We start from the raw sequence: 12,349 nt of genomic DNA, 5'->3' as shown, positions 1-12,349 counted from the left end.
GATACATTAAGTCTTAAACCTGATTTCACTTCATGAAATACTGAGTTGCTAACTGCCTGTAAATTTACAGATAGTATATATTAAAAAAAAGTCTAAAAATGCTTGTCTGTGATGTCCACGAGAAAAATTGAGCCATCTGTAAGACTGAGCTTGTTAGTGCATATTTGATGCCCAGGGGCATTAATAAACAACACGGGGGTTTAATTCTCCCTAAATTGGAGAATGTTAAGATGTGCCCCATCCTGTGAATTTGCAGCACAGGGGCAAAATTTGCTACTGGGATTTCTGAGTAGCAAAGAAAAAACCCCAGAAAAAAAAAAAAAAAGTGGTTCAGTGCACCTTATAATATTGTGTGCTGGAACAAACAGAGGCTTGGTCTTCCAGGGAGATGCTCTGGCTGCCAGCCACAGCATCTCCACTCTTGCAATTGTGCCCTGGCTGCTCCAGCATGCCAAAAGCCAGGAGGAATCGGCCAAAGGCAGTTTGCCCAAAGCAGGAAGCAGTGCCCTGCAACAAAGCGCATACATAGGGGTGTACGCCAAAGCACATAGTGGAACAAATTTGCGCTGTTATTTGTGCTGCTGCAGGCACACGCCCCTGCACATCAGACATGGCCACTAAGACTAGATTCATGCCTTTGGACAGAGAGCAGAGCAGTGCCACCTGGTGTCTAAGTGGGAGTGCTGCTCAGAGCCCTTCAGTGAATCCCTGTTGGGCTAACTACTAGACCCTCCACAGCTTGCCTACCCATCTGCTCAGTGCTTACCTAGGGGTGTAGGAGATGCAGAGGGTGGGCGTCTGTCCCATGACAGGGGGTAGGTATAGCAGGGGTAAGGCTGGGGGTAGGCTGGGTGGCAGCACCATGAGGTGCAATCAGGGGTGTCAGGGCAGAGGGGGAGGAAAGCTGGGGATACCCTGAGTTGGGGGCAGCAGGGTATAAAACTGGCAGTAAATCATGTGACAGTGAAAAAGTTTGCTTGTCAGTTAAAAAAATTAATGGACTAATAACACTGATGATGACAGTTGGAGTTTTGAATACTCAAACCAGCAAGGACTTCATCCCATGAAATTGATGTTGAAAGGTAAGTTTCAGCTACTAAATGCACATTCAGTCTTCATTTTTTCAGCTGAAATATTTATAGGGGTAATGCATTTTAATACCGTCAGTCTGGGCACCAAATATGTTCTACGTGGAAAATGCATAGGATTCATTTTTGTTTTGAATTATGGCTAAAGATTGTCCAGGCAAAAGCTGAAAACTGAAGCCGATGCTGGTTAAAGACAACATGGGAACTGAATAACAACCTTCATGCATGTGGACATAACATATTAACATCCTAGGAAAATATTTTTAAATGAGAACTTTTCCAATTTATAGAATGTTTTCCTTTCACCAAATTATTACATTGTTGGAGTAGTAACTAAGCTGCATCAAACACACCAACAGACCAGCATGCAATGAAGATGAGAGCACTGCCATATGCAAAAGACAGAATGACTTGACAGAGGGCAAGGAGAGAGCCTTTTACCTGTCCTTTTTCAATCAGAGCTTTCTCGAGGTCTTCAATTTTTGCCTGGCACCGGAGGAGGTCAGCTTGCAATTGTTCACGAGTCTGAAAAGATATAAAAAGCATACACTGTCACAACAGCCAGCTGACTGAATTGCAAAAGTATGATTCTGTAACTCTACTTTCCCAACATTCAATTATTGTATAATCACATGTTGATACAGTTAGTAATTTTTTTTCTGTATCAGCTCCAAGGCAAACTTCAACTGTTTTTGATTAAAATTAGTTTACCTGTATTTTATCTTCGAAAGTGTTTAACTCGTTAATTTTCACTCATCCGTACCCCCATAACCAAAGGAAAATGTAATATGATAACGTTTTTCAGTGATATAGCACTTACCAAAAACTGTGTTAGAAAAGAGAAACACAACTCTTCAGGATGAACTTGCAATAGCTAGAAAATACCTGGGCAACTTTCTTTTAAAAAAAGAGAATTATAAAAGTACTAAATAAATCTGGTATATGCAAAATATCACCAACAATAAAATTTAAAATAACCCAGAATCTAAATACTGACCTATACAATAGAAAGCATAGGGCACTTGTAAGTCATCTTCATTTCATGTGATCATCATCTAATAAGATAGCTACCTCCATATAGGTACACAATCACTTCAGCTGCAAAACTGCCTCACCTGGGACTTGATCACATGACTTATGAGTACCTTCTACAAATTACCTCCTGAATTTTTCCATTCCCCAAAGAGATTGGCAACTTGTAGGAGGATCTTAGCAACAGCATTTTCAAGCTGTTTACGCATTGAGAAGGTGATTTAGGTGCCTAGGCATCACTGAAATTCCCACTAGACATCTATATCTAAGTCTCGGGATGCCTAAATCCCTTTAAAAGTGGGTGCTTAGCAATTCAGTTAGTCCTTCAAGCTGTAAACAGACCTGGGACTGTTTGACCCCAATCAAAACAAGAGTGACAGTCATTTACACAAATAGGCCATGTGTAGACAAAACAAGGGGCATGTGTGCACCACACTTTAAAGTGGGCTAAATGTTTTTGCACTACTTTAATGGTGTTGGTGTTTGCACATGTTGGCAGTGTATTGCGCACTAATTACAGCTGCTATAGGAAATTCAGCAGCGTAATGAGCCTTAAATTACTCAGGGCTCAGCAAACAAGCTCCTCAGATGAGTTTTAGTTTGCTGCCCCTACAGCTGCAGATCGAAGCACCAGGCTCCATGCAGCTCAGGGGCTCTGCAGGAAGCCCTGCAGGCAACCAGGCAAGGCAGGCTCTGCCCAAGAAAAGCAGTAAGCCAGATCTTTTCTTTTTTTGCCCCCTGGAGCCTGCCTGCCTGCATGCCTGAGCTGCACAGGAGCCCAGTGCTTCCCTCCACAGCTGCGGTGCCCCTAGGACCACCTGAGCTGGATGCCTGCAGGCAAGTGCTGCACTGGGGGGGTGGGGTGTAGCAGCACACTGCTGCTGTGGAAGGAAGCACCAGCCCACCCTTAGCCCAGGGATTGCTCCACTCGCAAACAGCTTGCCCTCCCCTCCCTGCCACCAGAGACACAGGTACGTGCAAGGTGTGTGCATGACACGGAGGTTTAAAGGACCCTAAATTGAAGCTGTGGGTTTCTGCTTCAATTTAGGGTACCTGTTTCGTCTACACACCCACAGACTTTCCAAGAAGCATTGCTCCTCTTTCAATAGTAGGTGGCCAGAAGAGTACATGGTCTGAGAGGCTTGTTCTAAGAATGACCCCCAACGGTAAAGATGTACAAAAAGATGCCATGGAAAAAAAAGTGTTAGTACATTACATCCAGTATACTTCACAGGGACTTGAAGTGGGGTACTGACATGTGTATCTATGTGATCCCAGGACAAGATGCTTCCTCCCAGAATATAATTTGACATCTGTTCATCCATTCATATCCTCATGGCATACCAGTTGTGCCAGACAAGGACAGCTACGTGCATTTGTGTTAGTGACTGAACAAAACCAACAGACTATGCCTGTGAAAAACATGACTATTTCAAAGAGTGTTCTCATAAAGCATGCATGTTCAAATGCCTTTCAATTTAGAAAAATGCCAGAAAGAAAAAGTTAGGCCCCCAAAACCTCCTTTTCTATAACTAAGGACATAATTTATCATCTTAGATAGATGTCAAATATGTGAACACATGAGAAATATTACTTTAACAAAATGTGTAATTATGCCCTTTTTAAGACATAAAATGACTTATTTGCTCACCCTGGGAACAAAGTGAGTCACCCAGAATTATGGTAGAATAGCACCCAACAGCAAGGGTAGAAACTAATGGTAGGAACTGATAACAGTTGTGGAATATGGTGTCCCAACACATTTGTGCAAGCAAGCTAAGGAAGGATGAGTGGGATTAATGGACTGTAAGGTAGGTAGACAACTGGCTAGATTTTTGGGCTCAAAGGGTTTTAAATCAATGGCAAACCTGTCTAGCTGGCAGCCAGTATCAAGCGGAGTGCCCCAGGGGTCAGTCCTGGGACCAGTCTTGTTCAATATGTTTAACAACTTGGAAGATGGGATGAAGTGCACTCTCAGCAAGTTTGCAGATGACACTAAGCTGGGAGGAGTAGCACAGATTGGAAGGTAGGGCTAGGAATTTGAGAAACCTCAATAAATTGGAAGATTGGATCAAAAGAAATCTCATGAGGTTCAGTAAGGACAAATGCAAACTCCTGCACTTAGGACACAACAATCCTAAGCACCAGAACAGGCTGGGGACTGACTGGCTAAGCAGCAGCTCTGCAGAAAAGGGCCGAGAGATTACAGTGGACGCAGCCAACAACAAACTGGGCTGCATTAAGTAGGAGTGTTGCCATCCAATAAAGGGAAGTGATTATTCCCCTCTATGCGGCACTACTGAGGTCACATCTGGAGTAGTGTGACCAGTTTTGCCCCCCTCTCCCCGACTACTAAAGGAATGTAGACAAATTGGACAGAGTCCAGCAGGGGGCAGTGAAAATACTTAGGGGGGTACATGACTTATGACCGGCTGAAGAAACTGGGCTTATTTAGTCCATACCAGAAAAGACAGAGGATTTAATAACTGCCTTCAATTATGCAGTGGTGATTACGAAGAAGATGGAGCTAGACTGCTCTCAGTGGCAGCAGATGGCAAAATAAGGAGCAATAGTCTCAATTTGCAGCACGGGAAGGTTAGGTTAGATACTAGGAAAAAACTCTCACAAGGATGGCAGTAAAGCAGTGGAACAGGTTACCCAGAGACAGCTGGGGCTTCCTGCCCAGGGCAGAGGCAGTAGCACCATCCCTCATTGCTTCTAGCTCCCAGACACTGCAGGAAGCATGATCAGCACCCTCAATTCCCCAATCCCAGGTTATTAAAACATAAAACCTTCTTTAATTTACTTTCTCTTCATTTCATACAATTATGTGTCGGAGACTACTCAGTTAATCAAGTCTGTGGAAGCATGATAATTAACACGCTCCGGCCAGTCTCCACATCTTGTGTATCAGAGTTCCCACACTTCAAAATGGCAGCAGGGACACTTGAATTGAAGCTCATTTAATTCATTCAATGAGCTTTAGTTCAAGCACCGCCTCCCACACCATTTTGAAGCACAGAGATGCTGATACACAAGATGTTCCCAGTGCTTTAATTACAGTGGCTCTAGGAGCCACTGTAATTAAAGTGCCCCCCTCCACCCCTGGAGCATGTGTAAAAATGCTTGATAGTCTCTGTCTAAACCATTCCAGATTAGTTCTTGAAAACTTCCACTGAGGGCAACTGCACAACCTGTCTAGGCAGCCTATCCCAATGCTTAACCACTCCTATAGTGACAAATTTCTTCTTAATATCTCACCACAATATCTTTTGTTGCAATTTAAGACCTTATTATAAAATAAGGACAAAATAAAACATACTTTATGATCTCTGTTCCATAGACAACTGATCAGTCTAGAATAGCTGCATCAAGAATGTTGTCTGTTCCTTAAATGTATGTATTGCAATGCAGTCCACCAACCCACAGATACAAAATTTCAGGTTAGGTGCACCAGATTTCTGAAATATCTCAATCCACCCCCCCTCCCTCCAACAAACAACCCCTCTACTCCCCCAAATTTACCCTTGCTTCTCTCTCTGCATCCAGTGTTCCACCAACTTGCTCCTGGAGTAATGCATATGCTCTTTGCAAAGCCTGATATTCTCTGGTTAGCTGACAGAACCTTAAATCAGCTTCTTCTTTAGGTGTGCTCTTAAGAGAGAAAAGCAAAACAGTGCATCATTGTCATCTATTGCTGCAGGAGCTCTCTGAGGTTAGTAGTAGTTTCATAACTTATACAGCAGTTGCTCTAAAGAACAGAAAATTAATAAATATTTTCCAACAGCAACTATTGGATACATCAATTGCTATCCCAGCAAGCTGGGCAAGAATTTTGTCCAAAACTGGGTTTACAAACAGCCAGGGACTCCCATAGCCACAATAACAAAGGTTTGTTAAACGGCTGCTTCCAATCCCACATATACAGGGGAAAAAAGCACTGTTTACATTCCCAGTTCCAGCACAGACAGCTGTTCCCTAGAACTCTCTTCACAAGCTCACATATACAGAAAGGACAGAGCCTGACATGCTACGCCAGTAACTCTTTGTGCAGGACTTTCCTCCTGTTATCCATCTGCAAGAAAACTCCAGGAAGCCCAGAGAGGGAAAAGGACTAGTAAGTTCTTTCCTCCAGCCAGCCTCCACTCTTGCATGCCCTTATGTTGCAAGCCGGAGGGTGTGGGTGGTGGAGGCTGGAGAATAGCAAGCTTAAGAAGACCAAAAGAAAGGAAGAAAAAAACCGTACAGGTGCCTAAAAGCATTATGCAGCCTTAAAACATGAATGGAGATAAGAAAGCAGATGCTGGGGTAGACAGGAAAAAACCCAAACCAAAGACATAACTGCATTTCCTTTAGAACTGAGTGAAGCGTGAAGGCATAGATAATTGAGTAAGAGCATGTGTGTCAACATGAGAGTAAAGGCAGTGTGTGTGAATGGAGAAGAGGAGAAATGACTAGTGAATTTAAGTGAAAGGAGCCAGAAAGAGAGAGTACAAGGAGCAGAAGCATAACTGGACAGTACTGCACCCCGAGAAGCAGTGGTACAAGTTGCAGCAGCCAGACGTTTGATTGTGCTGGGGGAAGTGTCACTTCCTCCCCTTTTCTTGTGTGGTTGCCAGCATGCGTTTTGAGCCCCCCCAAAAAACACTGATTTTCAGTGGCAAAAAAAGAAGTGACATTTCCCCTATGTCTGCAACACTGAACCTCCAGCTGCGCAGTGCCACAGCTCTTTGCCCTCACAACAGTTGGAGCCAGTGTCACTGAAAGGCAGGTGCTGGTGGGGAACAGGATGGGGAACAGACAACCTCCCTAGCTCTATTCTGGCACCTCCACCCCTCCCCTTAGGCAGCACCCAGGACTTATGCACTGCTCACCCATCCACTATTACATTACTGATAAGGAGACACACACAGCATGAAGAATATTGAACTCAAAGAGACAAACTGTGGGTCAAAGAGCCAGAGGTGAAAAACAGAATACATGGTGACTGTGGGTGTGAAGATCCAAAGGACACAGAGAGCTACAATTTGGAAAGGACACCCAGTAGATCCTACTACTCTCACTACAATTCTCTGCTGAGGCAACATAATTAAACGCAGAACAATAAGCAGAAATTCTGCTTACAGAACTCTAAGTAAAAGGCGGTCTAGACGTGCAGCTTATAGACTGACTGAATTAATAAGCTTTCACAAGGAGACGTTCATTTGCTCATGAAAGTTCTGATTCAGTTAGTCTATAAGGTGCACCTCTATTGTGGCTTCTTCTTGACTTCATACTAACATGGCTAACTATTAAAGGTGTGCGAAGCAGGCTGTATTTGGTTCAGATTTGGCCCAATTTGGGGGGACAGTGATTAGATTCGTTAGTGACTGAGATCACTACCCGATTCAATTTGGAGAATGAGCAATTCGGCCATAGATACAACTTTAAATATTTTTTCTACATACCTCGAGGTACCATGTGCAGCTCATAAATGCTGAGATGGCGGGGCAATTGAAGCATCCCACAGGAGCGCAGGGGGCACCCCTGCATGCTTGGCAGCGGACCCAGAAAGGGAACAGAAGTATTTCCAGTCTACTTCCAGGTCCTCCACTAAGCAGGCAGGGGGACCCCCAGCACCCCTCTGGCTTGATGATCAGCCACAGGGGGACCCCAGGTGCTCCTCCAGAGCCAGGAGGCAACAGTCACTGAGCCGGGGGTGGGGGGGTCCCCCGTGTGCTCCGCGGCAGACCTGGAAGTGGACTGGGAATGCTTCTGGCCCACTTCTGGGTCCACCACTGAGCGTGCTGGGGATGCTCCATCTGCCCCAGCATCTCAGTGTTCATGAGCCACCTGGTACCTTGAGGTATGTAGGAAAAAAACATATAAAGCTGTGTCTAGGTCTGAATCATTGAATCTCTCCAAGGCTTCTGAGTCTTCCAGTTTGATTAGGAAAGATTAGTGGATCTCCCGATTAGATTTGGAGATTCAGCTGCACAGGCCTACTACCTCTCTAAGTATAAGAAGAGTATTGCCAGCCCAAAACATGAAAAACTTAGTGTTTCTTCAAACTGTCATGAAAGCAATGTAAAAACCATAATAATTTTAATGTTAATTTCCAAATTTGCACATTTTAGACTCTCTGAGGTTGAAATGTTTAAGCCTTTCTCCACCATCATGAGGACTAGAAAATTCTCCCCTTTGGTAAAGCACAAGTTCTGCTGGCTCCATTTTCTGAGGTTTGGGGAGAGAGGGGAGGGTGGAAAAGGGAGAAGGGAAGGGAGGAAAGGGAAAAAGCATTATCCAGCCCTAATCGTGCAGTAAAATCACAGTAGTTTAAAATCTTTAAATATTTCAGCATGAGGTACTTGTACACTAACTAGTTAGGGGGGAAAAGAAAGTGGGACATGAGTAGAAAATAAAATGAAGAAAGAGGGTGCAACTCTAGGGTAAAAGGGTTAGTGAAAAGCATAGGACATTGAAGCGAGTGCCCAGCTGAATATTTTGTCCTATTCCCTGAAATTGTTTGCTTCAAGCCAGTTGTAATGCAGGTCATCCAGCTCAGAGAAAACACATCAATACGTATTTACCACTTATTATTATTTAAGCCTCTGTATATTGACAAAACATCTCAATATCAGACTACAATGTGACTGTACCACAACAGTCAAACAAATCAAAATATTCCAAGAAGAGCCATTGTGTAGCACCTATGTACTGTTATCAATGCAAAGGCCTATTGATTTCCTTCTTCTGACTAGCAAGACTGATTAGGAGGGAAGCAAATTTATTTCTCAAGATCTGTTGATATCTGCAAGTCTGATTTAGTTAGTTAAAAGCCCAGCAGGAAGGCAGACTGAAATTATCAGTTTATTAGTTGCCCTGCAACAGTTCAGCACACGTTTTTTAGACTTAAATATCCATCTCAAAATGCAAAGGTAGAAAACCTGAAAAATATTTCCATTGTGCTAGTTTATTAAGAAGTTAAGAAAAGATACAATCTGTTACTCACATCTTCCAAGTCTTCTTCTGGAGTTGCTGGTGTCCTGTCCGTCTTATCTGTGTTATATGAAGTTATAGATGATGTTTCTGAATCAACAGATTCTTCATCAAATCCAAAAAATGTCTCGACAACATGCCTCTGAAAAGTCAGGTTTTGTCATTACTATTAGGATACTCAGCCAAAGAGAATCTCTAACCTTGTTAAACAGAAGACACAGGAAATCCTTGTACATAAAACAAGGATTTTAAGGCAATTGTTCTAGCTTTATTTTCAAATTGTGGTCATTCTTTCTAACAAGGTTTAACGTGGGACACCTGAATACTTTTATTGATTTCAATGGGTCTACTCATATAAGGCTTAAATCTCTGGCTTCCAACTGAGGGGCACTAGGAAGAAATCATTCGTAAAACAAACAAAATAAAGAAAGGTTCTTCCCTCTGCAAATCTTTACCATTCAAACCTGGTTAAAGAAATTATTCCATACAGCATCATTTATTTAGGTGCTTCAAATAATCAGGCTGCATGTGGCATTGGAAATGTGCCTTATACACTAACACACAAAATACAGATAGCCACACAGAACAGCTATCCTGATATTTTAAGATATTCAGTATCTGACACCAATTGATTAGTTTCAAGATTTTTTTTCTTGGGCAAAATAACTGGTTGAGATGCAAATATTCTCAAAGGACAATCAAGCATGTGACCTAAGTTTATCTACCACATTATTGATAACTCAAATTAGTTACAATTATATTGAAGTGTTCTTTTGTGTGAAAATCAATTTTAAGATACCAGGTGACGCTTTTTGTTTGTCCAGTGTTAAAAATGAAAGAAAAATGTATTAACAGCAAAGAGGAGAAAATTGTATTATTAGGAAAAATAAATCTTAGATATTTTAAATCACAGATCATGTAAAAATGATCATGTTCTTTTAAAAGGAAGTGGGGTAGAGGATTCATACTGAAATACAATCTTAGCAGTGAAGTAAATAGTCCTAACTGGAAGCTGCATGCTACTGCAATCCCCTGTTATTAGTCCCTGCCTGACCACCCTCCTCCTTCAACCCAACCCACACCCCTGCAGGCCACAACTCTACCAGCCTGCAGAGGGCTTGTTGCCAAACTGCTAAATCCATGGGTTTTGCTGGTAAAATGAAAATCCTCTTTTGCCTCTGGTAAAAATTAAAAACCTCGGTTTACTCTGTTTTTTTCACTGGAAATGGAAAACCCAGATCCCTGTTATACCAGGTCTAAGGCATGACCTTGATCCTCTCATCACGCTTCTTAATATTTTAGGAGTTCTCTTCATTGCAGGATAGTGCAAGGTATAAACACTGGGTGCTGTCCCTAACCTAACATCAGCCTATATGCATGAATATCTTGAATTAAAAGATGCCAAAAGAATAATACTTTCAAAACTCTAATTGGCCAGTTGGGGATAGGAGTTGAAGTTCAAGTTCTGTTAATGCACAAGCTATTTTATCAGCCACAGCCACACACACACACTCTGGATAGCTCAAACTTCTGTAGTATAACTATTCCTAATCTTAGAATAGTTTTTTTTTTAAAAAAAGCTGTGCTGCATTTAGAGCCCAAAGTTTTGACTACAAAAATCCTTTCAAATGTGTTATGTCCCAATTGGCAAAAATTCAAAAACAAAAAACCCCACATCTCACTTTTGTAAATGAAACCTGCATTCTTTACAACCCTGCATCAGCCATAAATATGGTGCTAGAAAGAAAAGACAGAGTAACTAAAAGATCTCTAAAGGTCAGCCTTTCCTTTCTAGTCCGTCAAATCATTAGGTGTTGCTCCTTCGTTCATGCAGAAACAAGAGAAAAAAAGGAGCGGGGACTGAACTATTAAAAATCTGTTAAGACACTCCACTGTTGTCAAGTATTAAATAAGCATCCCCAATTTATCCAGCATACATCTAAGACATTTGAGGGAGAAACTATTCCCCCTGAGAACTGCAATTCTTCCCTCTAGCATTCATGTTCTTTACAGGGCTTTGCTTTATAGGTGTGCTTGAACAGAACAGGCAAGAAGATGAATGACAGGTACCTGGGATGGATCTTAAGTCATAGGCCACAATTTCATTAAGTTAAACATCAGGGCACCCCCACCAAGCATTTACCTGGTTCCACTGTGAATTAAAACAGCTCACACAATAACCCAAGTCACTTGGGCTAGACCTTCTTCGATTTATACCTGACTTCTGGTCAGACTATAGAGGAGGTAGTGGCCCAAAAGAAAAAATAATATCCCTCCTGATTTCAAACATGTGATCAGTCACACCCACAACAAACACAATAGGCCTGTGCAAATAGGGAAGTAGTGGATTCAAAGAACAGCGATTTGATTCAGATCACTGTCCTGAATCAACCTGGCTGAATCAGCTTCAGAAGATTCAATGATTGGGATCAGCTGGGGACAGGCAGGCACAGCTGGGTGGCTCCTCCAGCTGTACCTGCCTTTGCTAGGCAAAGGGGAGTCTGGGAGAAGCCCCCATGGCTACCCTGCCCAACACCAGCCCCCATCACCTGGCCCCAGCCTAGTCCTGGCACTTAAAAAAAAAACAACCCAAAAACCTCTGGGTGCTCATGGCAGAGCCCCCCCATGCAGTGTGGGGCAGTGGGGCTTGCACAGCTCACCAGGGTGCCACGCACTGCCTGGGAGCTGGGGCTGAGCGCTGCTGGGCTCTGGCTGACTGCTGGAGCCGCCCTAGCTCCCAGACAGCGTGCAGCATCCTGCCAAGCTGCGCTGCACCTGCACAATGCAATAGCTTCCGTGAGGGTGCCAGGTAGTGTGGAGGCAATCCCCACTGCTCTTCACTGCCCACGCTGCATGGGGGAGGGGGGCAGGGAGACTCTGCCACAAGCACCCAGAGGCCCCAATTGCTGCTCCTGCAGCCGGTGACTGCAGAGCTTTAAAAAAAAATTTTAAATAACCAAAAGAAAAAAAAAGCTGCTGCACTCACCAGCTTTAGCAGTGGTGACTGGGGGCCTCTGAGTGCTAGTGGCAGATCTCCTCATACAGTGCAGGGTAGTGGGGGGGCAGCGGAGATCGCCCTTCCCACTTGGCACCCACACAGCAGCTGCCCCATGATATGGGTGCAGCATGGCTCGGCAGGGCACTGGACTCCAGCTGACTACTGGACTACCAGCTCCCAGTCAATGTGCAGCGCCCTGCCAAGCAGCACTGTATCCACGTGATGGGACAGCTGCCACGTGGGTGCCAGGCTG

General features: G+C 43.5%; 1 protein-coding gene across 3 annotated transcripts in view; it reads right to left on the bottom strand.

Moving 5' to 3' along the window:
* The window catches only part of JAKMIP1 (janus kinase and microtubule interacting protein 1), a 111,453-nt gene that overhangs the window by 8,689 nt on the left and 90,415 nt on the right, over positions 1-12,349 (bottom strand). For all 3 annotated transcript variants that reach the window (XM_019553442.1, XM_019553441.1, XM_019553443.1), the window contains exons 9-11: positions 9,112-9,240; positions 5,646-5,774; positions 1,530-1,613 (exon numbers count right to left, since the gene is read on the bottom strand). In XM_019553442.1, coding sequence (XP_019408987.1) covers positions 1,530-1,613; positions 5,646-5,774; positions 9,112-9,240 — 342 coding nt within the window. The remainder of the gene's footprint in view (positions 1-1,529; positions 1,614-5,645; positions 5,775-9,111; positions 9,241-12,349) is intronic.

Source organism: Crocodylus porosus, unplaced genomic scaffold (assembly GCF_001723895.1).
Source record: "Crocodylus porosus isolate Cpor-Errol unplaced genomic scaffold, CroPor_comp1, whole genome shotgun sequence".
Lineage (NCBI taxonomy): Eukaryota > Metazoa > Chordata > Crocodylia > Crocodylidae > Crocodylus > Crocodylus porosus.
This window is presented reverse-complemented; position numbering and strand designations above follow the sequence as displayed.